At 43.3% G+C, this 25,574-nt stretch overlaps 1 protein-coding gene across 1 annotated transcript; it reads right to left on the bottom strand.

Moving 5' to 3' along the window:
* Positions 1-13,283: 13,283 nt before the first annotated feature.
* LOC126242740 (transcription factor Adf-1-like) lies at positions 13,284-15,909 on the bottom strand. Its single transcript, XM_049948113.1, has 3 exons — positions 15,789-15,909; positions 14,739-14,877; positions 13,284-13,597 (listed from the first exon to the last, which is right to left on the bottom strand). The coding sequence occupies exons 1-3, from the start codon at positions 15,822-15,824 to the stop codon at positions 13,284-13,286; spliced, it is 489 nt and encodes a 162-aa protein (XP_049804070.1). The 5' UTR covers positions 15,825-15,909.
* Between the last annotated feature and the right edge of the window lie 9,665 nt (positions 15,910-25,574).

Below are 25,574 nucleotides of genomic sequence, written 5' to 3'. Positions count from 1 at the left end.
CTATCAGTTTAATAAGTCACAGTTGCAAAATACTAACGCGAATTCTTTACAGACGAATGGAAAAACTGGTAGAAGCGGACCTCGGGGAAGATCAGTTTGGATTCCGTTGAAATGTTGGAACACGTGAGGCAATACTAACCTTACGACTTATCTTAGAAAAAAGATTAAGAAAAGGCAAACCTACGTTTCTAGCATTTGTAGACTCAGAGAAAGCTTTTGACAACGTTAACTGGAATACTCTCTTTCAAATTCTGAAGGTGGCAGGGGTAAAATACAGGGAGCGAAAGGCTATTTACAATTTGTACAGAAACCAGATGGCAGTTATAAGAGTCGAGGGGCATGAAAGGGAAGCAGTGGTTGTGAAAGGAGTGAGACAGGGTTGTAGCCTCTCCCCGATGTTATTCAATCTGTATATTGAGCAAGCAGTAAAGGAAACAAAAGAAAAATTCGGAGTAGGTATTAAAATTCATGGAGAAGAAGTAAAAACTTTGAGGTTCGCCGATGACATTAAATGTAGACTGGCAATGGCAAGGAAATCGTTTCTGAAGAAGAGAAATTTGTTAACATTGAGTATAGATTTTAATGTCAGGAAGTCGTTTCTGAAAGTATTTGTATGGAGTGTAGCCATGTATGGAAGTGAAACATGGACGATAACCAGTTTGTACAAGAAGAGAATAGAAGCTTGTGAAATGTGGTGCTACAGAAGAATGCTGAAGATAAGGTGGGTAGATCACGTAACTAATGAGGAGGTATTGAATAGGATTGGGGAGAAGAGAAGTTTGTGGCACAACTTGACTAGAAGAAGGGATCGGTTGGTAGGACATGTTTTGAGGCATCAAGGGATCACCAATTTAGCATTGGAGGGCAGCGTGGAGGGTAAAAATCGTAGAGGGAGACCAAGAGATGAATACACTAAGCAGATTCAGAATGATGTAGGTTGCAGTAGGTACTGGGAGATGAAGAAGCTTGCACAGGATAGAGTAGCATGGAGAGCTGCATCACACCAGTCTCAGGACTGAAGACCGCAACAACAACAACCAGACTTAGTGCTTCAGTACCCCATCTTCGGGCCTGTATGCATAAAGAGTAATGATAGCATCATCAACTTTTTATATGGGTGATATAAATGGTCTGGGTGTATCTTCTAGTTGGTATATTTAGCACAAGGCAGCCACCCTAACATTCTCTGTCTGTCCCTAGTTAGCCTTGCAAACTTAATGCCACTTGCTGACATTCATTTATATTATTCACTGCATGTTCAACTGGATACACAAGGTGTACAGATATTGGTTTAGGCTGTTATCTAACTCCATTACACTTTTCTGTGACAGTAACCAGTACTAAGTATATGTTGGTGCCATACAGGTATTCCATGTCTTTTACGACTTAAGCATTATCTTCAAATATCCTAGCCATATTTAATCACATTCGATACGAGGTGTGTGGATAGGCCAAAATATTTTTGTGATTTTGTGTTTTGGTTATTGACTGGTTTGTCAGGATTAAAGGATTACTTACACATCGTTAGGTATAATAGAGTTTCCATCGGTATCTAAATCTTTGGTACAACACTGGATACATATGATGTTCACCTTTTTCTAATATTGATAATGTATAGTACAATATGCAGATGATATATGTTATGCAGATGTATATCAGTGGAATCTTTTACGAAGTTACATAGTTGTCTTTGTGTGATATTTGTTTTATGGCAGTGCATGACATATGGATGCATTCACACATATTCTGCATATATCTTGAGATAGGTGTGAGACACCCGATAAACCCAGAGGGCAGAACAGGTGATTTGGATTGTGGAAAGGGCCAAATAAGGCGTCAGTCAGGTTCACTCAAAATTGTAATTTTTTATAATTTAATAACACTTTTAAACCAAAACGGCACATAGCCGAACCTTTAGAACTACGAGTTTCAAAAAGGCAATTATTTCACGGCTGAGGGCTTCCAAACAAGAAATCTTAAATGTAAACAAAATAAAAATGCAGTTAAAATAGCAAATATAATAATTAAAATACATATGGTATCACAGCTAGGCTGGAAAGCCTCAAGGCAAAAGTAGATAGAACAAACATATGCAAGGTGCAATACAAGTGGCTGAGGGCCACAATTAAATTTTAAAATTTTAAAATATATTACCATAATCTTTTAATGCAGAAGGCTGCAATGTTTTTGCTTAAAGGGTAATTTCAAGAATAAGATTTTAAGCGGCTTAAGACCCACAGTTGATTTTCCAAAATCCAAAACATACATAAAGTCTAGTAAAAACTAGAATTTTTAAATCATTGGCTATGGTAGATTATAAACAGACAAACACCGGTGAGAAAGACAATAGAGAAAACGGCACTCAGAAGCCTCCAGGGGGTCGGTCTGCCCCCGTTCACTTAGGTGAGACAGGTGGTGAGCCCGACTACACTTGATCCGTCGCAACCCAACCAGGGGACAGCCATGGACCGACCGACACAACGACTTGCTTGCCACTAATCAGTACATGAGAACTCAAACACAAAAGGTCGTTGCCGCCGTTGGATAAGCAGCTGCTAGCAGAAAGTCGTATACTCCTAGCTCACTCATTTGTTACATAGTTTAATTCTTAATTTCTTTGCGTGTTTTTGGTACTTGCATTGTTTAAATTCATAAATTTCGGGCGTATTATAGTATTTGAGAGTTGTAGCATCGCGTTTTAGTACCTGAATAGTGTAAATTCGCGTAGTCTCCTTCCGCCGCCAAGCAGTGTGTCAGCAGTGCGCAAGTAGCAGCATTACTGCATTTACTAGGCAATCTCGTGTTTTAATAACCGTTTAAATTTTGTGTCGATTTGTTTGTGCTCTCTGTAGATCAGACGTTTTTTACACAACAGTTTTTAGCATGGATAGGGACTGCAACTGCTGTGTTCGGATGCAGGCTGAGTTGGCATCCCTTCGCTCCCAGCTTCAGGCAGTGTTGGCTTCGGTCACACAGCTTGAGGCTGTGGCCAATGGGCATCACTGTGGGGGTCCGGATGGGGGTTTGTCGGGGACGGCCAGCTCGTCCCACGCATCCCCCGATCGGGCTACGACTGTGGCTGCCCGCGATACTGCCCACATTCAGACTTATCCCTCACCTCTGGTAGAGTGGGAGGTCATCTCGAGGTGTGGCAGGGGGCGAAAGACATTCCGGGGGGCTGAACGGAAGGCCTCTCCAGTTTGTCTGACGAACCGGTTTCAGACTCTGTCTCAGGCTGATACTGATCTTCGGCCTGACATGGCTGCTTGTCCTGTTCCAGAGGTTGCCCCTCAGTCTGCAAGATCCGGGCGGTCGCAGAGGGTGGGCTTACTGGTAGTTGGGAGCTCCAACGTCAGGCGCGTAATGGGGCCCCTTAGGGATATGGCAGCAAGAGAGGGGAAGAAAACCAATGTGCACTCCGTGTGCATACCGGGGGGAGTCATTCCAGATGTGGAAAGGGTCCTTCCGGATGCCATGAAGGGTACAGGGTGCACTCATCTGCAGGTGGTCGCTCATGTCGGCACCAATGATGCGTGTCGCTATGGATCGCAGGAAATCCTCTCTGGCTTCCGACGGCTATCTGATTTGGTGAAGACTGCCAGTCTCGCTAGCGGGATGAAAGCAGAGCTCACCATCTGCAGCATCGTCGACAGGACTGACTGCGGACCTTTGGTACAGAGCCGAGTGTAGGGTCTGAATCAGAGGCTGAGACGGTTCTGCGACAATGTGGGCTGCAGATTCCTCGACTTGCGCCATAGGGTGGTGGGGTTTCGGGTTCCGCTGGATAGGTCAGGAGTCCACTACACGCAGCAAGCGGCTACACGGGTAGCAGGGGTTGTGTGGCGTGGACTGGGCGGTTTTTTAGGTTAGATGGCCTCGGGCAAGTATAGAAAGGGCAACAGCCTCAAAGGGTGCGGGGCAAAGTCAGGACATGCGAGGACCAAGCAGCAATCGGTATTGTAATTGTAAACTGTCGAAGCTGCATTGGTAAAGTACCGGAACTTCAAGCGCTGATAGAAAGCACCGAAGCTGAAATCGTTATAGGTACAGAAAGCTGGCTTAAGCCAGAGATAAATTCAGCCGAAATTTTTACAAAGGCACAGACGGTGTTTAGAAAGGATAGATTGCATGCAACCGGTGGTGGCGTGTTTGTCGCTGTTAGTAGTAGTTTATCCTGTAGTGTAGTAGAAGTGGATAGTTCCTGTGAATTATTATGGGTGGAGGTTACACTCAACAACCAAGCTAGGTTAATAATTGGCTCCTTTTACCGACCTCCCGACTCAGCAGCATTAGTGGCAGAACAACTGAGAGAAAATTTGGAATACATTGCACATAAATTTTCTCCGCATATTATAGTCTTAGGTGGAGATTTCAATTTACCAGATATAGACTGGGACACTCAGATGTTTAGGACGGGTGGTAGGGACAGGGCATCGAGTGACATTATACTGAGTGCACTATCCGAAAATTACCTCGAGCAATTAAACAGAGAACCTACTCGTGGAGATAACATCTTGGACCTACTGATAACAAACAGACCCGAACTTTTTGACTCTGTAAGCGCAGAACAAGGAATCAGTGATCATAAGGCCGTTGCAGCATCCCTGAATACGGAAGTTAATAGGAATATAAAAAAAAGGGAGGAAGGTTTATCTGTTTAGCAAGAGTAATAGAAGGCAGATTTCAGACTACCTAACAGATCAAAACGAAAATTTCTGTTCCGACACTGACAATGTTGAGTGTTTATGGAAAAAGTTCAAGGCAATTGTAAAATGCGTTTTAGACAGGTACGTGCCGAGTAAAACTGTGAGGGACGGGAAAAACCCACCGTGGTTCAACAACAAAGTTAGGAAACTACTGCGAAAGCAAAGAGAGCTTCACTCCAAGTTTAAACGTAGCCAAAACCTCTCAGACAAACAGAACCTAAACGATGTCAAAGTTAGCGTAAGGAGGGCTATGCGTGAAGCGTTCAGTGAATTCGTAAGTAAAACTCTATGTACCGACTTGACAGAAAATCCTAGGAAGTTCTGGTCTTACGTTAAATCAGTAAGTGGCTCGAAACAGCATATCCAGACACTCCGGGATGATGATGGCATTGAAACAGAGGATGACACTCGTAAAGCTGAAATACTAAACACCTTTTTCCAAAGCTGTTTCACAGAGGAAGACCGCACTGCAGTTCCTTCTCTAAATCCTCGCACAAACGAAAAAATGGCTGACATCGAAATAAGTGTCCAAGGAATAGAAAAGCAACTGGAATCACTCAACAGAGGAAAGTCCTCTGGGCCTGACGGAATACCAATTCGTTTCTACACAGAGTACGCGAAAGAACTTGTCCCCCTTCTGACAGCCGTGTACCGCAAGTCTCTAGAGGAACGGAAGGTTCCAAATGATTGGAAAAGAGCACAGATAGTCCCAGTCTTCAAGAAGGGTCGTCGAGCAGATGCGCAAAACTATAGACCTATATCTCTGACGTCGATCTGTTGTAGAATTTTAGAACATGTTTTTTGCTCGCGTGTCATGTCATTTTTGGAAACCCAGAATCTACTCTGTAGGAATCAACATGGATTCCGGAAACAGCGATCGTATGAGACCCAACTAGCTTTATTTGTTCATGAGACCCAGAAAATATTAGATACAGGCTCCCAGGTAGATGCTATTTTCCTTGACTTCCGGAAGGCGTTCGATACAGTTCCGCACTGTCGGCTGATAAACAAAGTAAGAGCCTACGGAATATCAGACCAGCTGTGTGCCTGGATTGAAGAGTTTTTAGCAAACAGAACACAGCATGTTGTTATCAATGGAGAGACGTCTACAGACGTTAAGGTAACCTCTGGCGTGCCACAGGGGAGTGTTATGGGACCATTGCTTTTTCACAATATATATAAATGACCTAGTAGATAGTGTCGGAAGTTCCATGCGACTTTTCGCGGATGATGCTGTAATATACAGAGAAGTTGCAGCATTAGAAAATTGTAGCGAAATGCAGGAAGATCTGCAGCGGATAGCCACTTGGTGACGGGAGTGGCAACTGACCCTTAACATAGACGAATGTAATGTATTGCGAATACATAGAAAGAAGGATCCTTTATTGTATGATTATATGATAGCGGAACAAACACTGGTAGCAGTTACTTCTGTAAAATATCTGGGAGTATGCGTGCGGAACGATTTGAAGTGGAATGATCATATAAAATTAATTGTTGGCAAGGCGGGTACCAGGTTGAGATTCATTGGGAGAGTGCTTAGAAAATGTAGTCCATCAACAAAGGAGGTGGCTTACAAAACACTCGTTCGACCTATACTTGAGTATTGCTCAACAGTGTGGGATCCGTACCAGATCGGGTTGACGGAGGAGATAGAGAAGATCCAAAGAAGAGCGGCGCGTTTCGTCACAGGGTTATTTGGTAACCGTGATAGCGTTACGGAGATGTTTAGCAAACTCAAGTGGCAGACTCTGCAAGAGAGGCGCTCTGCATCGCGGTGTAGCTTGCTCGCCAGGTTTCGAGAGGGTGCGTTTCTGGATGAGGTATCGAATATATTGCTTCCCCCTACTTATACCTCCCGAGGAGATCACGAATGTAAAATTAGAGAGATTAGAGCGCGCACGGAGGCTTTCAGACAGTCGTTCTTCCCGCGAACCATACGCGACTGGAACAGAAAAGGGAGGTAATTACAGTGGCACGTGAAGTGCCCTCCGCCAAACACCGTTGGGTGGCTTGCGGAGTATAAATGTAGATGTAGATGTAAAAGGTTACGAACGTGATTATCCACAATGAAGTATGTATTAGCTGTCAAAATTACACACCATGTTGGACAGCGACAACAGGCGAGGAAAGGACGCTGCCTGAAATTGCGTTAGTGGCCAGGGCAGGTAACCGGAACACTAACGGCCAAGAGGCAGAAAATTCCGCTGGTGCTCTCGAATTGTAGTCAACCAATATAGTTAATTGCACCACATGGAGGCTAAATTTCAGCAATAGAAACACTCGGTGTTGCTCACAGGAAAACCTCCCCAACAGCGAACCACCGAAAGGAACCACAACAAGAATGCACGTGGCTTGGGTAGTTGAAACCACTACTCAACTTTGACGTCCTGGGTCGGTGAACCACGAAGCTCGTAGCGATCGGACAGCTCCACACACGCTCCGACACTGCGCAGGGACCGCCAGCGGACCGCCGGCCGGTGTGGCCGAGCGGTTCTAGGCGCTGCAGTCTGGAATCGCGCGACCGCTACGGTCGCAGGTTCGAATCCTGCTACGGGCATGGATGTGTGTGATGTCCTTAGATTAGTTAGGTTTAAGTAATTCTAAGTTCTAGGGGACTGATGACCTCAGAAGTTAAGTGCCATAGTGCTCAGAGCCATTTGAACCATTTTTGAACCGCCAGCAGACCCAGCCGACTGCACCGCGCGGAGATAACTTCCCTGCTCCACAGCAACCGACCGACTCCCGCAGAATGCCGACAACATCTAAAATAGTCGTCAGTGGAAATAACGGCAACTACACACACAACCTGACAAACACTGCATGAGGATCTGAACGATACCCAACAGTAAAGCAGACACACACACACACACACACACACACACACACACACACACACACACACACACACACACACACACACAGCCGACTCATGAACGATCGGCGAGCCAAAACGCGGACGACCGACCGACGATCCACCAAGACCGTGGCCCGGCTCAAGTGGTACGTGGAGGCAATGGTCGGGCGAGCCATGTCGACGCAGACCTCACTGCTGCTCCAATCCGACTGCAGTAGGGCCGCATTGCAACTCCCCACTGGCAGGTCCGGACTGCACTCCAGACGCGTTCCAACTGACTGGCAGACCCGGACTCGCAACCAGAACTGCCTTACGACCGACAACGACCGGGAAGTAATAGCAGTCGAGCATAGATACTACAAGAGGGGATATATCGATACGCGCTGCTAGCGCTAGTTACGGTCAGGCAAAGCAGCAACTCTGTGACAGTAGTAATTCAAATTAACGCAGTGAGGTGGAAGTCCGTTAAAAACAGAGTGTAAAATACATGATGGCGGGAACACGAGCCACGCACAGCTCAAGGTGATTTCCGGTATTTGGTCCTATGACACGCTTTGGACAGTCATTTTAACTATGTGACATAAGTATGCCCCTCTATGGTCTGCACCTCAGCACTTTAGACTTTGGCATGACGTATAGATGTATTTATATTGTCATTTTGATAGCTTACTATACTGACACTGAGATTTTGTTGAGGCTGTCCTTCTGCAAGGGCTACTTTCTCACAGATGTGTAGATGTTGTTCGTACTGAACATTATCTTGAGTTCTGTATATGTGGTATGACATAGGTTCTCAACATTTGATCTCTTGACACGTTTTTGGACATTCATTTATTACATAGGAATAAATATGCCTATATTCGTTTTTCAGCTTAGCATTTCATAGCTTTCTTGAAACATATAGATATATTTATACTGTCATTTTGCTAGCTTTACTTACATGGACAGTAAGATATTGTTGGTGATGTCCTTGTGCAAGGACTAGTTGCGCTTGGATGCATATTTCTTTGGTTCACTTATTTCTGAAGTTGTAGTTCCTTCCATACATATATTATTTCCTACAGTTATTTTTGTCATTTAGTAGGTTGTTTCAGGATTGTGCAGTTTAATGTATCATCAAACCGACCAACGAAAATCAACGAATATTTAACAAATGATGGTATACTTCACGATTGTGACAATGGATGTGTCTGTTGGTTTTATCAAACGATCCCTGTAAATTCGGTTGTATAATACTCTCCTTGATTCTTATTCTGTTTTTAATCTGTCTGTGTATTGCACGGTTGGTATGTTGATGATAATATCGTTACTGCTTATGCGTACAGAGCTGAAGATGGTTTACTGAAGCGCAGAAACTGGTAGCGATATAATAAATAACATCGTAAGGACGGCTGTAGGTGTTTTATATTATGACACAAGAGATGGGCCGAAGTCTGTCAAACCTCCAGTCATATGGATGAACGTACTAAAACTCAACAATTCAGACATACTTTAGAACAAAAATAGAAAGCAGGTAATCTGCCACCTGCGACTGTATTACAGGCCTTTACTTGTTTTTAGGTCTGACGGACAAATTAACAAGAAAAACAGACCTCTCTAGCGTTAGTTTTCACTCTTTAGCAGTGACTATTCGTGATGTCCAAATAGTGGCATGATCCCCAATTACAACTTGATTTTTGAGCAGAGTTTCAAAAAATTAAATTAAGTGGGAGAATACTGGTGATTTTTAGTAGTGGCAAACACTAACTACCTTTCGAGGAAAACAGCGAACGGTGGAGGGACTTTTATTTGCCTATTTAATTAAATATTTTGATTCCATGTACTATGAAACCGAGGGAGTCAAAATTTTTCAGTTTTTGTTCGATTTCTGCATTTATTATAGGATATTATAGGAATACAAAACCTAAAATCGGTTATTTCAGAAACGGGTTCTTTTGAACGTTTTTAAGAGTCCGGATAAACTGGCGTTGAAAAAACCGATATAACCGAAAACCTGTTGTTTCAGCGATAACCGGCTTCCCTAGCCCAAGACTGCATTCACAGTGGCACCGACAACGAACTGCAGACACCAGAGGTCGGCCCGTAACATTCGCCGACAGCTCTCCGTGGGCGTGGTTGATACCACGATGTCTCCGTGATTGGAGGTGAGTGCATGTGATTTATTTATACCTGCCTCGAAAAGAAAGTGGCAAGTACTGTACATTCTTTCCACAGTTGGTGGGTATTTAGCAGTTTAACTAATACAGAGATGAAGAAGTAGTGACTGGCGTATTGTGACGAGCCAGTTGCTCTGGCTAGGGCAGCAGTCGAAAATTTTCTGTATCCAGAAAGGCCCGTACAGGACCTGCAACATGCGGTCGTGCATTATCCTGCTGAAATGTAGGGTTTCGCAGGGATCGAATGAAGGGTAGAGCCACGGGTCGTAACACATCTGAAATGTAACGTCCACTGTTCAAAGTGCCGTCAATGCGAACAAGAGGTGACCGAGACGTGTAAATCAATGGCACCCCATACCATCACGTAGTGTGATACGGCAGTATGGCGATGACGAATACACGCTTCCAATGTGCGTTCACCGGGATGTCGCCAAACACGGATGCGACCATCGTGATACTGTAAACAGAACCTGGATTCATCCGTAAAAATGACGTTTTGCCATTCGTGCACCCAGGTTCGCCGTTGAGTACACCATCGCAGGTGCTCCTGTCTGTGCTGCAGCGTCAAGGGTAACCGCAGCCATGGTCTCCGAGCTGATAGTCCATGCTGCTGCAAACGTCGTCGAACTGTTCGTGCAGATGGTTGTTGTCTTGCAAACGTCCCCATCTCTTGACTCAGCGATCAAAAAAATGGTTCAAATGGTTCTGAGCACTATGGGACTTAACATCTGAGGTCATCAGTCCGCTAGAAGTTAGAACTACTTAAACCTAACTAACCTAAGGACATCACACACATGAACACTGCCCGAGGCAGGATTCGAACCTGCGACCGTAGCAGTCGCGCGGTACCGGACTGAAGTGCCTAGAACAGCTCGGCCACCGCGTCCGGTCCAAAATAATGTAAACACTCGTTGAAACTGAACATCTGTTTAATGAAAGGGGTTACAAATACAATTTTCGTGGTGTTAGGTGCCTCATGGTCCGACTTCAGGTGGTAAATGTTCAAACTGGTGCCCGCCCATTGCAATACACCGTCGACAACGGCTTACGACTGAGCGACATGCGACACTTTATTTTCATTGTTTCCAACGGAATAGCATCACACACTTGCTCAGTTTGGTGTCTAACATCATCCAGTGTGTGTGGTCTCGCAGCGTAAGCTGTGTTCTTGAGAGTACCCCACAGAAATAAGTCCAGAGGAGTTAAATCTAGAGATCGACCCCGCTCCGCATTCCCTCTTCGTCCTTTCCATCTGGCAGGCAATGTACGTTTGAGAAATACCCTCACATCCAGGTGAAAGCGAGGTGGCGTCCCTTCTCGTTCGAAATAATAATCTTCATTTCCAAACACAACGCTAAGGCCAGGAGTTACCATTTCCAACATTTCCAAGTACGAGTCGTCTGTGGCAGTGTTGTCAAAGAAGTGCGGCCCGATTAACCCTCTAGAGGACGGAACACACCAGACTGTTACTCCTAGTAGATTAACATGCCTTTGCTCGGTTACGTATGGATTCTCCCTGGCCCAGTACACTCGTTTATGGCGGTTAAATTGTTGTATCAAGTTTAAACGTCACTTCAGCTGACCAAAGAATTGGATCTTGGAAACGTTGCTCTTCTTCACATCTGTTAATGAACCACTCACAAAATTAGCTCCCTGTATTAGGATCACCCTCGTTAAGAGCCTGGAGAAGTCTTGGAATGTAAGCTTAAGGTTCTGAGACCGCAAAATTCTATGAACACTGCTTCTGCAGATCCCAGTCTCACGGGAGCATTGCCTCACAGGTTTCTTCGGGGATCGTCTGTACGCCTGGATTATTGCATCAACACTCTCACCGTCTGTTGAACTTGTCTTTGCCCGCTATGTCCCTTAATGTCGTGCACCGCTCCTTCGACTTCAAACTTATCTCTGATTCTTGTAATTGTTACTCTTGTCGGTGGTGGTGTTCCAAACTCAACTCTCCAACATCGGCGTACCACACTCACATTATCTGTTTTCCAGTAAGACTTTAGCACCCATTTCCATTGTTCAAACAAAAAAAGCATTGTTATGTTTTTCACCGTCTTCTAAGTTGTTATCCATAAAAATTGTATCTCTGTCTCCTTTGCCGGCCGCTGTGGCCGAGCGGTTCTAGGTGTTTCAGTCCGGAACCATCAGGCTGCTACGGTCGTAGGTTCGAATCCTGTCTCGGGTGTGGATGTGTGAGATGTCCTTAGGTTAGTTAGGTTTAAGTAGTTCTAAGTCTAAGGGACTGATGACGTCAGATGTTAAGTCCCTTAGTGCTTAGGGCTATTTGAACCATCTGTCTCCTTTAATGAAAGATATATTCTGTTTCAAAGAGACTATACATTATTTTGGGACACCCTGTACAATGTGCAGATCAGCGGATGCCAACAGCGTCAACAGCTGACCCCGTGTTCTTCCATATTCAACTACGACGCAGAGAGAATACCTATTTTCTGACTGCGTACGTAGTCAATAGATGATGTTTAAAGGAGGATTCACACTTAACGGAACGTCCCCGTCACGTTTTGGACCGTCGACGGTCAGAGAAATTTCTGAGCATTCCCACTAGACGGAACGTCAACGTCGACACAACGTCGTGGGATGGTTCACAATACACTCGCCAGAGGCGCTTCTGTAGCCTATTGGTTTATTATCGGCATAGTTTCGGATCTTCATAAAATGCCAAAATTTGTTAATAAAGTTGTTAATAAAGAGCTTACCTGGAATTCTTGTTTCACTTACAAGAAGAAAAAAATCGCGTTCTTATTCCTGATACAGGTATTACCGAAAAAGTTTCATATAAATTATCAGTGAGCTATTCATTCATTTACTATGATGATGTTCTCCATAGGAAACATCTCTAATAGGATACACCAGATTTTGGCTGCCTACAACACTATTGAAATTTTAAATCTAAATAGTATAACCAGATAAGGTTCTGTTCATTCATATGTAACAGTAGCTCTCCTTCAGAACATTAATTCATATCATAGTAAAATATTGGTTGTCACTGTAAGGGCTTAACATGATTAATAAGTATATATTCATCTCTCACCTCCTTCCCCCCCCCCGTCCCCCCCCCCCCCGTCCCCACACACACACCATCTAAAAATAAGAAAGCCTAGCCTAACCAAAACCCTGAAAGAAAATTTCTTATTAATTTCATGTTAAGTCACCTCTGACTTGGCTGCTCGGTTCTCTAAAATTCTAGTCATCAACATAAATAAGTCACAAACACAAAAAAAAATACTTTGGGTGTAACAGGTGATTGCTTACATTATTTGGTTGTTAAGACAGAACTACACTGTGAAGAGACTTTTTATTTAATCAACTTATACATAGAAGTGCTTCCAAACTGTGTAACAAACAGCACTGTTCACGATGTATCAATATTAATATTTTCACACACTTGATCCCTTTCTAGATCAGACACTATTCTGTAAATTTCGTCTTTAGCTTGTATTTGCCGCAATGGGGACAATCTTTTTATACTGGCACATATCCCTGAAAGAAAACTGTCAATGTGATCTTCCTTTGGCTGTGTCGCTAAAATGTAATTCATCAGAGAAGCAGATGCAGAGTCTGTAGTTCTTCTCTTATTGCCACTTTGCTTGTCTCTGACCTCAAATCACTGTTATTTTCAATGTCCGGAATAGGTGATGACACCTCACTGTTTGATTCATCCTCTGAGCAAATATCAACAGTTATGTTAGAAACTGTTTCCCGCTCCAGCATGTATGGGCGCAGGAAAGCCATAATCTCCTCATACTTCCATGGCTTCTTGGGTATGGCAGCTTGTCCACTCTTTGTTTTTTTAATAACACATTTTCTAAATTGGTCTCTCAGTGACACCCATCGTCGCTTGCATTCAGGGCCTGAAATAAGACAACATATACAGCTGTTAATACAGTGCATGGAGTAGTCTAACGCTTTTGCAAAAAATAATTAGGGACTTCCCAAACTTTTAACGGGGACACAAACACGGTTTGCTTTCATTTATTTTTACAACAGCTTCCCAATAATATGAGGTACTTTTCATTTGCTATGCTGTTAATCAGCACATAGGCAATAGACACCATTTCTTGGAAATCATCCAGGTTTCTATAAAAACATACTTTTGTTCAAAAATTTTCATGAGTAAACACTCTCTACAAAATGTTCAATTGCAGCCTACACAAAGCTGAAGAAACTTTGTAAGCCTTATCTAGTAATTTACAAAACTGCTAACAAACATATTTGTATCCTGTGATCTTTTTCTAGCTCCAAATATATATGAGAATAAGGTAAGAGATTCTTTACGTACTAGGTACAAGAATGACTGTCCATTTATTTCCTTTTCACATGAATCAATGTAGTAAGTGATTGTATATTCTGTCATCCCATTAAAAGGTTTTTTGGTAATTACCCAGTCACAATGTGTCTGTTTTACATAAAAGAAGTGTTGTTTCATTCTGATCAAACGTATAGAGCAATAACACTTTTGTAATTTAAAGAATACGAGTGGCCCAAGTGCATTGCCAGATTTTCTATATGGTGTGTTATTTACATAAATATTAAATTAGTGCAATATTTCGAAATTATAGCAACAGTGTTACATTAGATATGATATATTTTACTTTGAGGCTTTATACACTGCACAGCACAAAAGTGTCTGCTAAATTACTTTGTGCTACTCCCTCAGATAAATACTGGAAATATACAGCCCAATAAAACTGACTGGAACTATTCTCCGTTACGTGTATACAGCATCCACGTGCAGTACATAATTTAAAGATCCTGAAATGCTAGGTGCACGTCAATACAACATAAATTCGGTCAACACCAGTGTATTTACGTTGCTGGAGTTTGTAAGTTTTAAAAAACACCTTGTACAGTATATAATGTTTGTACCGTGGAATGCTGCACACGGTACTCCACTCAAATATTCATCGTTGTAGTGAAAACTTTCGCACATACTAACTACGTACCACTTAACAATCCTTAGTAGAAAGTAAAATTAAATTGCGTTTCATTTACCTGGACGCCCCACCTCTTCTCCAATTTCCTTCCACAGTGTTTCTTTCCAAACGGAATCACTGTATCTCCTATCAGTCATATTATATAGCTCTGAATGAGAACGAACTAATTCAATCAAATACTCGTCGAACTCCATTATCTAAACAAAATAATAAATACAATAGAAAACACCGGAACTTACTTGTAATTAGAATAAATAACAAAGAGAAACTCGGAACTATAAAAAATTGATTCTTACATGTTAGGTACAAGCAAAGTTTTCGAACAACATCTACCTACCCTCACTCTTTCCAAAATATATCAACAGGGGCCGAGTAAAAACATGGAGGCAGTCCTTCGAAAACCAGAGATTTACATCACGTCAACTCACCGTCATGACGGGAAACATTCTCCGAAAGAATGCGTGACGTTGACGTGACGGAGACGTTCCGGGACGCTGACGTCGAGTGTGAACACAGCCATTAGAAACACAGGGAAGAATGTTTTGCAGTGACGGACGTGACGGAGGAGTTCCGTTAAGTGTGAATCGACCTTAAATCTGGGTTGAAATGAAAGATATTAATATTTAACTGCAGATTATTATTTCTTTGTAAGTGTAACTGAAATGTCCGAAGTTATTGAATATCTTTGCGTTTTTCGTCCCAGAGTAATAAATAATTGTTTATTTGGTTTAATGAAGAACTTTTAGTTTATTTTGACATATGATTACCTCGGGAAAAAGACAGAGCAATTATGGATATTGAGCACTTAGTTAATATCACAGCTGCAAAATTATTTACGGATCATTTCTTTACTTTAGGCAATTTAAGGCTGATGTCGAAAAACACTGATTGTAATTTGTTAAAATGACTAAAAGTGGCCAAATATTTAAAATAGGTAGACCAGATTTTGGATCACGATATTCGGCGAAATATAACGCCTACTCTTGCTTTTCTATTTGGACCTGGCAATCCTAGCCACTCTTAGGTCGAACCTAAAATGTCTGCATCACCAGATTAACACTTTTGATTGGTCATAAGAAAGTTCAGTAAATTAAGCGCGGCTGCTTACTACGTTTTGGTCGAAGTTCTGTACAGGAATCGTCATAACTGCTCCGGTCGTAATGAGACACTTGTCACTTTTGTCTGCTCGCGCTGCCAACCCGCGAGCGTGTCGCCCTGTGCGCAGTGAGTCGCGGGGTCAGGTGCCAACTGTGCGTCTCTTGGGCTGTGCTGCGGCCACGTGGTGGGATGGCGAGCAGGGAGGAGGGGGCCCACGTGCTCCCCGGCGGCCGGTCACGACTGCCAAAGATAATAACAGCCGCGCTGCGCCGCGCGCCTCGTGACGAATTAATCATCCAGGTTGGCAACCCTGCGCAGGGGTTCCCAGCGCTGTGCGCGCTTCGGCCGCGGCCGCCGAACCCGGCGCAGCATAGCGGCAGAGTATTTATTTGGGCCGCAGGCAAGGTCGCCGCCGCGGAGCGAGCACGCCGGTGTGATGGTGTTGTCGGCGATGGGCTGGCGGAGCTCCACCCGCGCCGGCTAATGCGCTCTCCTGTCTACAGTCGCGCCCGCCGAGGGGAAAACTCCGGAGCCTTGCCGACGGTCTCGGCGATCTGCGGCATTTACAACGTGGAATGGAGGGGCTTCAACATACCCTTCCAGCATTTATGTCCGTATTAGGCGCCAATCGGGTTTTCTGTCTAGGCTGGATTTATCGTTTTTCGTTTCGTAACCTCTCAGGAACTCGTCTGTTACCACCTACCCGCAACGGCAGACTGCAGCTGACTTGGTCTTTCCTTTTAACTACACTCATGCTCATAAATTAAGGATAATTGCAGAACGTGGTGCAACACAACGTGGCAGTAACAAAACTGGCGCTAATACCACAGGCACATAAGGAACACACACGACACAGATCTGTAAGTAGACGATATTGGTGATAAGTTGAGAAAACCGTCCTGAAACCCATGTGCTACAAAACGCCACTGTTTCCTGCACGTGTACCCCGACATCAATATGGGATATGATCACCATGCACACGTACACAGGCCGTACAGGATCTGGATCAGGGGGTCGAGCAGCTGCTGCGGTATATCCTCCCATTCTTGCACCAGTGCCTATCGGAGCTCCTGAAGTGTCGTAGGGGTTTGAAGACGTGCAGCGATACGTCAACCGAGAGCATCCCAGACGTGCTCGGTGGGGTTTAGGTCTGGAGAACAGGCAGGCCACTCCATTCGCCTGATACCTTCTGTTTCAAGGTACTCCTTCACGATGGTAGCTCGGTGGGGCCGTGCGTTATCATCCATCATGAGGAAGGTGGGATCCACTGCACCCCTCAAAAGGCGGAAATACCGGTGACGTCCCCATACAGCTGACCTGCTACAGTTCCTCTGTCAAAGACATGCAGGGCTGCACGTGCTCCACACATAATCCCACCCCACACCATCAAACCACGATCTCCATACAGGTCCCTTTAAAGGACATTAAGGCGTTGGTATCTCGTTCCTGGTTCACGCCAGATGAAAACCCGGCGAGAATCACTGTTCAGACTATACCGGGGCTCGTCCGTGAACATAACCTGCGACCACTGTTCCAATGACCATGTACTGTGTTCTTGACAACAGGACAGGTTTACGGGCTCTCCTGTGACCAGGGGTCAGTGGAATGCACCTTGCAGGTCTCCGGACGAATGAAACATGACTGTTCAGTCATCTGTGTGTCTGGAGATAACTGTTCCAGTGGCTGCGGTAAGATCCCGAGCAAGGCTACCTGCTGTACTCCGTGGCCGTCTGCGGGCACTGATGGTGAGATATCGGTCTTCTTGTGAGATTGTACATTGTGGACGTCCCGTACTGTAGCGCCTGGACACGTTTCCTATCTGCTGGAATCGTTGCCATAATCTTGAGATCACACTTTGTGGCACACAGAGAGCCCGTGCTACGACCTGCTGTGTTTGACCAGCCTCCAGTCGCCCTAGTATTCTACCTCTCATAATGTCATCAATATGTCTTCTTTGAGCCATTTTCAACACACAGTCTGAAAACGTCTGCACACTTATCGCTGTTCCGTACTCTGACATGCACCAACACACCCCTGCATATGTGGACTGCTGCCAGCGCCACGGTGCGACGACTGCGGGTCAAATGCACCGCATGGTCATACCCCGATCTGATTAAAACCTGCAAACCGCCCACCAGAGCGTTGTTTCACCATGTATCAGTTTTGTCACTAATTTATGAGCATGAGTGTATTATCCACAGAAATTATCCACAGGAGAAAAATGCAGTTCAGAGTTTTGTGCATTGTCGGCAGCGACGTCGTTTGATTCGGAGTACTGGCTCTATTTCCACATCACTGATAAGATTGAAGTTCTTTTTTCGAGCCTCGGGTAACAAATTTTAACCTATTGACCGTATTCGTGTACATGACTATGACTATGTGGTAAACACTGCTCAATTACACGACCAAGTGTTCCCATGGAGGAGAACCTTCTCCAGAGACAGACCTGGAAGTCATAAATCACATTAAGCCATTGGTTGGTATGTTGATTTGGGGGAGGGGACCAAACAGCGAGGTCATCTTTCCCCTCCGTTTAGGGAAGGATGGGCAAGCAAGTTAGTCATATTCTTTCAAAGGAGCTATCCCAGCATTTACCTGAAGCGGATTAGGGAAATCACGGAAAGCATCAATCAGGACGGCCAGACGCGGGTGTGAACCGTCCCCCCCCCCCCCCCCCCAAATGCGAGTCCAGTGTGCAAAGCACTGCTCCACCTCGCTCGTTGCACTAAGCGGCAAATAACAACAAATGTTTATAAACCAGAGTGTGTCTTATCATAAAACAGAGTAACGGCCTTGCATGGCGCAAGCATCCTCTCTCTCTCTGTCTCTCTCTCTCTCTCTCTTTTCTTGGTTAAAAAAACGGACAGAATGGTCAGACGTGGTATAGTTGCAAGATTAGCGATAAATCAATGGAAAATGCAACAGCTTTCGAGTATGTTTCCTGAGAGAGTTTAAAGTGGTACGACCATATAAAACTAATTGTAGGAAACACAGACACCAGGCTGAGATTTATTCGCAAAATGCTGAAAAAATGTAATTCATCCACGAAAGAAGTGGCTTGCAAAACACTCGCTGAATTATTCTTGGGTATTTCTCGTCAGCTGGGGTCCATTACGAGGCAGGATTAACAGCTGATGTGGAGAAGATCCAACGAAGAACTGAACATATCGTCATAGGTTTGTTTATGGAGTGCGTTCTGGCATCAATCTCCAGACGCTACAAGAGAGGTGTTGTGCATCACAGAGCGGTTAATTCTCAAAATTTCAAACGAGAAAGTTCTAAGAAGAGTCCAATTGCGTATTACCTCCTCTCAAGCACCAGGTCGTTATACTTCAACTGACGGTGTTCCCTGTGTCGCATTGTGGGTTGTATACATTGCAGGATGCATAGACATCGAAGGCATGTTTATTAATCGCTGCGCTCTTGGAATATGCTGAAAAAATAATGGTTCCAGTTTCTGTCAACAGGTGAAAAATGGCGCTGTAAGCAGTCTGAATGTGAAAAAGTTTCATGTTTTGAGGTCAGTACACTGTTTATTGCTTGGCGACGCATCGTGATTTCTTTTGTGAAGTGACTGTTGATGGGAAGGATTAAGAAGAGTGAAGTTTTCCATACAAAACGCAGGGCTATTGAGAAGAAGGATCTTGCACTGCTGGTAAAGGTGTTTTGTCAGAACGGCAGCAACAGCAGCACTGCATCGCAAAAATATCGCCAGCAAAAACAGCTAGGAAGGGGCCCCATGTCAGTAAATGGACTAACATGATCAAAAAATTTGAAGAAATTGGTGAATTAGGTGGTGCACCAGGGAGAGGGAGGCGGCACATTCATATGGCACTTGATGAAGTTGCTCTGGCTATAGCCGACCGTAAGGGGCATGCCTGGGGCTTGAGCAGTGCCAAGTGAATACTCTCTCCCCTGGTCAACAGCCCAAAGATTTTGCGGCGCTTCTTACATCGGAGTCCCTACAAGATTCAGCATGTGCACCAGGTGAGGCCCCGGGATAGGCTACAACACCATAACTTCGCGCTTTTTTTATTGGCACACATGGAAATGAATGACTTGTGATCGGGGTACACGTCCACAGACGAGGTACATTTTAATACGCGCGGTGCCGTGAATGCATAGAACTGTTATATGTGGGGTTCTGCCCCGGCACAAGTCGTGCACTCAGCTTACGTGAATGACAGATGTGATTTCACAAGCTCCTTCATTCTCTGTCCACTTTTCTTCGAGGAGGTGACACCCCGTGGACCTGTTGAGTGTACGGCGACATCTGTATGTTAAAAGGACCTCTTCCTTCAGCACGTGACAGTAACTTTGCAGGAACTAAACTGTGCCCAGACTACTATTTTCGGGCAAGATGGCGCGATACCACCTATCGCCAGCCAGGCGAAAGATTTGTTTTGAGAAATCTACGGTAATCACTGCATCATCTCTAGGCTATTTCAATATGTGTGACTTTCCAGACCCTGCGACCTAAAGGCGTGTGGCTTCTGGCTATGGAGATATCTGGTCTATCAGGGATGTACTTGCACTCTTCCTGATCTTGAACATAGTATACTATGACATATCACCCGGACTACAATGGATTTGCTCTGAGCAACTGTCGACGACGCATACTGAACACATGCAATTTGTGACCAAATCCTAACACATCGTGCCACAACCAACGTTATTATGCGTTTCATCTTCTTACAGCGCCATATTTTCAACTGGTGGCAGAAAGTGGAAATATTTTTTCAGCATAACCCACGAGCGCACCGATTAATGAACATACATACGATGTTTCAGCGCCCTGTGATATATACAGACCACACTGCAGCACTCGGAACACCCGTCAGTTTAATTGTAGCCACCGTGTATTATGCAGGGCTTCACGGACAGTCTTCTCTTACGCCATTCACAAATTGAACGGGGAAGGTAAGAAATGATACCGCTGTCACGCGTACAGGGCTATGATTGAAGCGATTTCATAAATTCACTGTAGCTCCATTCATTGACATATGGTCACGACACACTACAGATACGTAGAAAAGCTCATAAAGTTTTGTTCGGCTGAAGCCGCACTTCAGGTTTCTGCCGCCAGAGCGCTCGAGAGCGCACTGAGACAAAACGGCGACAGGAGCCGAGAAAGCGTATGTCGTGCTTGAAATGCACTCACATCAGTCAGTCATAACAGTGCAACGACACTTCAGGACGAAGTTCAACAAAGATCCACCAACTGCTAACTCCATTCGGCGATGGTATGCGCAGTTTAAAGCTTCTGGATGCCTCTGTAAGGGGAAATCAACGGGTCGGCCTGCAGTGAGCGAAGAAACGGTTGAACGCGTGCGGGCAAGTTTCACGCGTAGCCTGCGGAAAATTGGCTCATGCCACAACTGGAGACCGACAGCGCCGACTTCATCTTTCAACAGGATGGTGCTCCACCGCACTTCCACCATGATGTTCGGCATTTCTTAAACAGGAGATTGGAAAACCGATGGATCGGTCGTGGTGGAGATCATGATCAGCAATTCATGTCATGGCCTCCACGCTCTCCCAACTTAACCCCATGCGATTTCTTTCTGTGGGGTTATGTGAAAGATTCAGTGTTTAAACCTCCTCTACCAAGAAACGTGCCAGAACCGCGAGCTCGCATCAACGATGCTTTCGAACTCATTGATGGGGACATGCTGCGCCGAGTGTGGGAGGAACTTAATTATCGGCTTGATGTCTGCCGAATCACTAAAGGGGCACATATCGAACATTTGTGAATGCCTAAAAAAACTTTTTGAGTTTTTGTATGTGTGTGCAAAGTATTTTGAAAATATCTCAAATAATAAAGATATTGTAGAGCTGTGAAATCGCTTCAATCATTTGTAATAACCCTGTATTGTCAATCGCAATACACCGTAACGTGACATTTGACATATACATAAAGATTTAAGTAAGAATTTCATTGAAGCTATTCATAGACAATAGGCCAATCACAGCAAAATTCTAATGCTTTGGCAACGTAGACAGTAAACTCCATCATCATAAAATAGTTTACATTGAAGATTCCAAGAATTTTATCACGTTATGCAATCCAATTCAACATTATTTTGTTTCTCGGAGTACTGAGATAATAGTAACAGTCCTTGCAGTTTCTCGTACAACTAAAATCACTACATTAAACCCGTAACCTCTGAGTAGCGTTTGTGTTTTCCTCGTGAACAGAGAGCTCTTTGGTAAAGTTTCCAATGTCCTGCTACAGCAACCTAAATCTACATCCCCGTACATATTCCGCCAACCATTGTACAGTGAGTGGCAGAGGGTACTTGTACCGTTTTCAGTGATTTTAAGTCCTGTTTCATTTGTATACCAAGCGGGAGAAAAATTATTTGATATGCTTCTCTATGAGCCGAATTCTCTCTTACCTTGTTCCCATGATCCCCAAGTGGGTACAATGGGGGTAGCAGAATGATCACACAGTCTTTTTAGAATATTGATTCTCTAAATGTACCCCAAAGTCACCTTTATTCCAGAAATTCCCAAATACGTTCCCGGTGCATTTGCCTGCTTAATAAGGGCTTCAAATAATGGAGCAAATATCCCAGAATTGGGTCACTAACGTTTTGCATGCAGTTTAATTTCGACACCTTTGGCTACCTGTCAGACAAAAAGAAGCAGTTAGAGGTTTGTGGTGATTTTAGTGTAGATTTCTTAAAAGATACGGTTAGGAAAAATGAGATAGAATCTTTGTTTTGTTGTTTCAATCTAGTATCTGTTGTAAATTTTCCAACTCATGTGCAGCAGGATAATAGGTCACTTATCGACAACATTTTCATACACAGTGCTCGGGCAGAAACAATTAATGTGTACCCAGTTGTGAATGGACTATCTGATCATGATGCACAGTTAATGGAAGTAACACATTCAGCACCTTGCGGGATTCAGGCAGGTTCACACAATGCAGGGAGGCTTATTAATGAGCACAGGATACAGCCTAGAAGAGGTAGAATGGGATGAAGCATACATAGAAAATGATGCTGATGCCAAATTCAATTTATTGCACTACAAATTTGTCTGAATGTTTGAGCGTTGCTTTCCTGAAACGTTATCCCAAAAAAAGCCATTACAAAGTCAAGTAAGCCATGGATTACTAAGGGAATTGAGATAGCGTGTAAGAGGAAGAGGGAAATATATGGGCAGGCCAGAATAAGTCAGGATCCGACGATACTTGCTTACTGCAAAAGATACTGTAATATTTTAAGGAAAGACATTAAGAAGTCGAGAAGCTTATGTGTTCTGACATAAACTAATAATGCGGATAGTAAGATTAAAACTATAAGGACTATTGCCAAACGGGAGATGGGGCAGCCTGACAGTGCACAGCATACTATAACAATAAAGCTAAATGGTGATGTTGTGAGTGATAATTCACAAGTTGCAAGTATTTTTTACAATCACTTTCTGAATGTAGCAGAAAAAATAGGGTTAAAGGGTTCAGTTGAAGAAGCAAAAAAAAAAAAAAAGTTAAAAATGTCATTCCCCAGAACTTTAGGCCTTTAGAAATAGCACCAACATCCCCCACTGAAAGTAAGGGAATTATAAATATACTGAAAAACAAAAGCTCATGTGGTGTTGATGGAGTCTTTAACAGAATTTTGAAGTGTTGTTATAATTTAATAGGTGGAGTCTTCAGTGAAATATGTGTCATAGTTCGGGTTCTGGAAGGGTTACTCGGCTGAGAATGCTATCTACACATTTACCCATCAAATGGTGCAAGCCCTAAAGAACAAATTATCGCCAGTTGGTATTTTATTGATCTTTCCAAGGCATTTGACTGTGTGGCTCATGTCTCACTCTTAGAAAAACTGTGGTTTTGTTTCAATGAAGGCTATACACACCGCTGGTTTGAATCATACTTAACGAACAGAAAGCAAAAAGTTGTGCTGAATAACACAAATAATGTTGGGAGGGTGGTAAATTCTACGGAATGGGATGTTATCACAAAGGGAGTCCCACAGGGTTCAATTTTGGGTCCTCTGCTGTTCCTTATTCATGTGAATGACCTCTCACTTAACACTCAGCAAGCAGAGCTAGTACTTTTTGCAGATGACACAAGTGTTATAATAAATCCCATCCCAGAAAAAGCAGCTGAAGATATTGTTAAGGATGTCTTTCAAAGAATTATTAAGTGGTTCTCAGAGAATGGACTCTCCCTTACTTTTGAAAAAACTCACTATATCCAGTTCTGTACACCGAATAGAGTCATACCGACAACTGATTTAGCATATGAACAGGGCACAGTTAACAGGGTAGATTTCTCCAAATTTTTGGGTGCTCACATTGATGACAACTTGAACTGGAAGAAGCATATTACTGAGCTTCTCAAACAGTTAAGCTTAGCTTCTTTCACTCTTCGTATAATAGCTAGTCTTGGTAATAAACAAATCAGCCTCCTAACGTACTTTGCATATTTCCACTCAATAAAGTATTATGGAATAGTTTTCTGGGGTAACTCACCACTTAAACATAAAGTATTGATTGCACAAAAGAGAGCAGTGAGAATAATTAGTGGTGTTCACCCAAGGACGCCTTGTAGGCACCTATTCAAGGAGTTAGGTATTTTAACTAAACCACCAGAGTACATATATTCGCTAATGAAATCCGTTATAAATAATCCATCTCAGTTTGCGAAGAACAGTAATGTTCATACGTACAACACTAGAGGAAAGAATGAGCTTTCCTATCCGTTATTAAAGCTGTCACTTGCTCAAAAAGGAGTTCATTATTCAGCAACAAAAGTCTTTGATCAATTGCCCAACAACATAAAGAGTCTGGCAGGTAGCAGATCAAGTTTTAAATCTAGCTTAAAATAATTTCTTTTGGACAACTCCTTCTATTCCATAAACGAGTTTCTGTTTCAGAACAGGTAGAAAAATGTACCCCTAAATGTAGTTGCATGTGTATAACTTAAAATTTCAGTAATATTACTATTAGCACTATTCACGTGTGTATATATATCTTGTAATCTGACTTGTTCCACATCATACCGATAAAATAATCGTGAAAATGATCTACGCAAGAGGACATAATTAAATTAAACTAAACTAAACACACATTGCACCTTCACAAAACCCTTCGAAGAAATCTGTCTCCGATTCATCTCACCTATTTCAAATTTTACATCTGGATGTAGTTTCGCTGGTTATGTTCCCCAGATGGCTGGAAGCAAATGAGGAATGGAACACATTTTCAGGCACGTTCACTGATCCACGAAGTGTCATTTTTAGGCTATATGGCGATTTTCAGCACTGTAAATGTTATTTTGAACCAGTGCAAAACCCATAAAAAGAACACACAAAAAAACCGGTCTTAGCTGCGAGACGAAATTCAAATGAACAAGCAAATCTATAGCCCACTCATACCCTTCAGTATATTAATGACAAGTATAATCCGATGTTCTGTGCTTCACAGACAAGGCACCAATTCCGAAGAATAACTTTGAGCAAAAGAATGCCAACAAGATTATCACTGATCTTTATCAGTAGACTGTACAACAGTAATTAGAAACAAACTTTGTTTTCAAGTCAGTCAATTTAGTGTATTAACTAAATTTTAATAACAGAATGCAGTTAATGTACAATAATGAAATATGAACTTTAATTAATTATTGCTGTTTCTGGTTTCGTGAATTAACCAAATCTAAATATTAACTGCAAGTGAATTTAAGTTCTTTTAAATCAAATAATACGTCTTTTTTTACAGTGTTTCACTCAGTAAGAATGTTGATAGGAAAGGGTCCTACTGACTGTTGATGACTTGAGAA

Source organism: Schistocerca nitens, chromosome 1 (genome assembly GCF_023898315.1).
Source record: "Schistocerca nitens isolate TAMUIC-IGC-003100 chromosome 1, iqSchNite1.1, whole genome shotgun sequence".
Classification (NCBI taxonomy): Eukaryota; Metazoa; Arthropoda; class Insecta; order Orthoptera; family Acrididae; genus Schistocerca; species Schistocerca nitens.
This window is presented reverse-complemented; position numbering and strand designations above follow the sequence as displayed.

Bases quoted from the DNA above. Each gene is read 5' to 3' on its own strand.
- LOC126242740 (XM_049948113.1), bottom strand. From the start codon at position 15,824: ATGACGATTCCTGTACAGAACTTCGACCAAAACGTA. The intron at 14,878-15,788 runs GTAAGCAGCCGC...TATTTTGTTTAG, and splicing joins AGAACTTCGACCAAAACGTA to ATAATGGAGTTCGACGAGTA. The intron at 13,598-14,738 runs GTAAATGAAACG...GTCTTATTTCAG, and splicing joins AGAAGAGGTGGGGCGTCCAG to GCCCTGAATGCAAGCGACGA.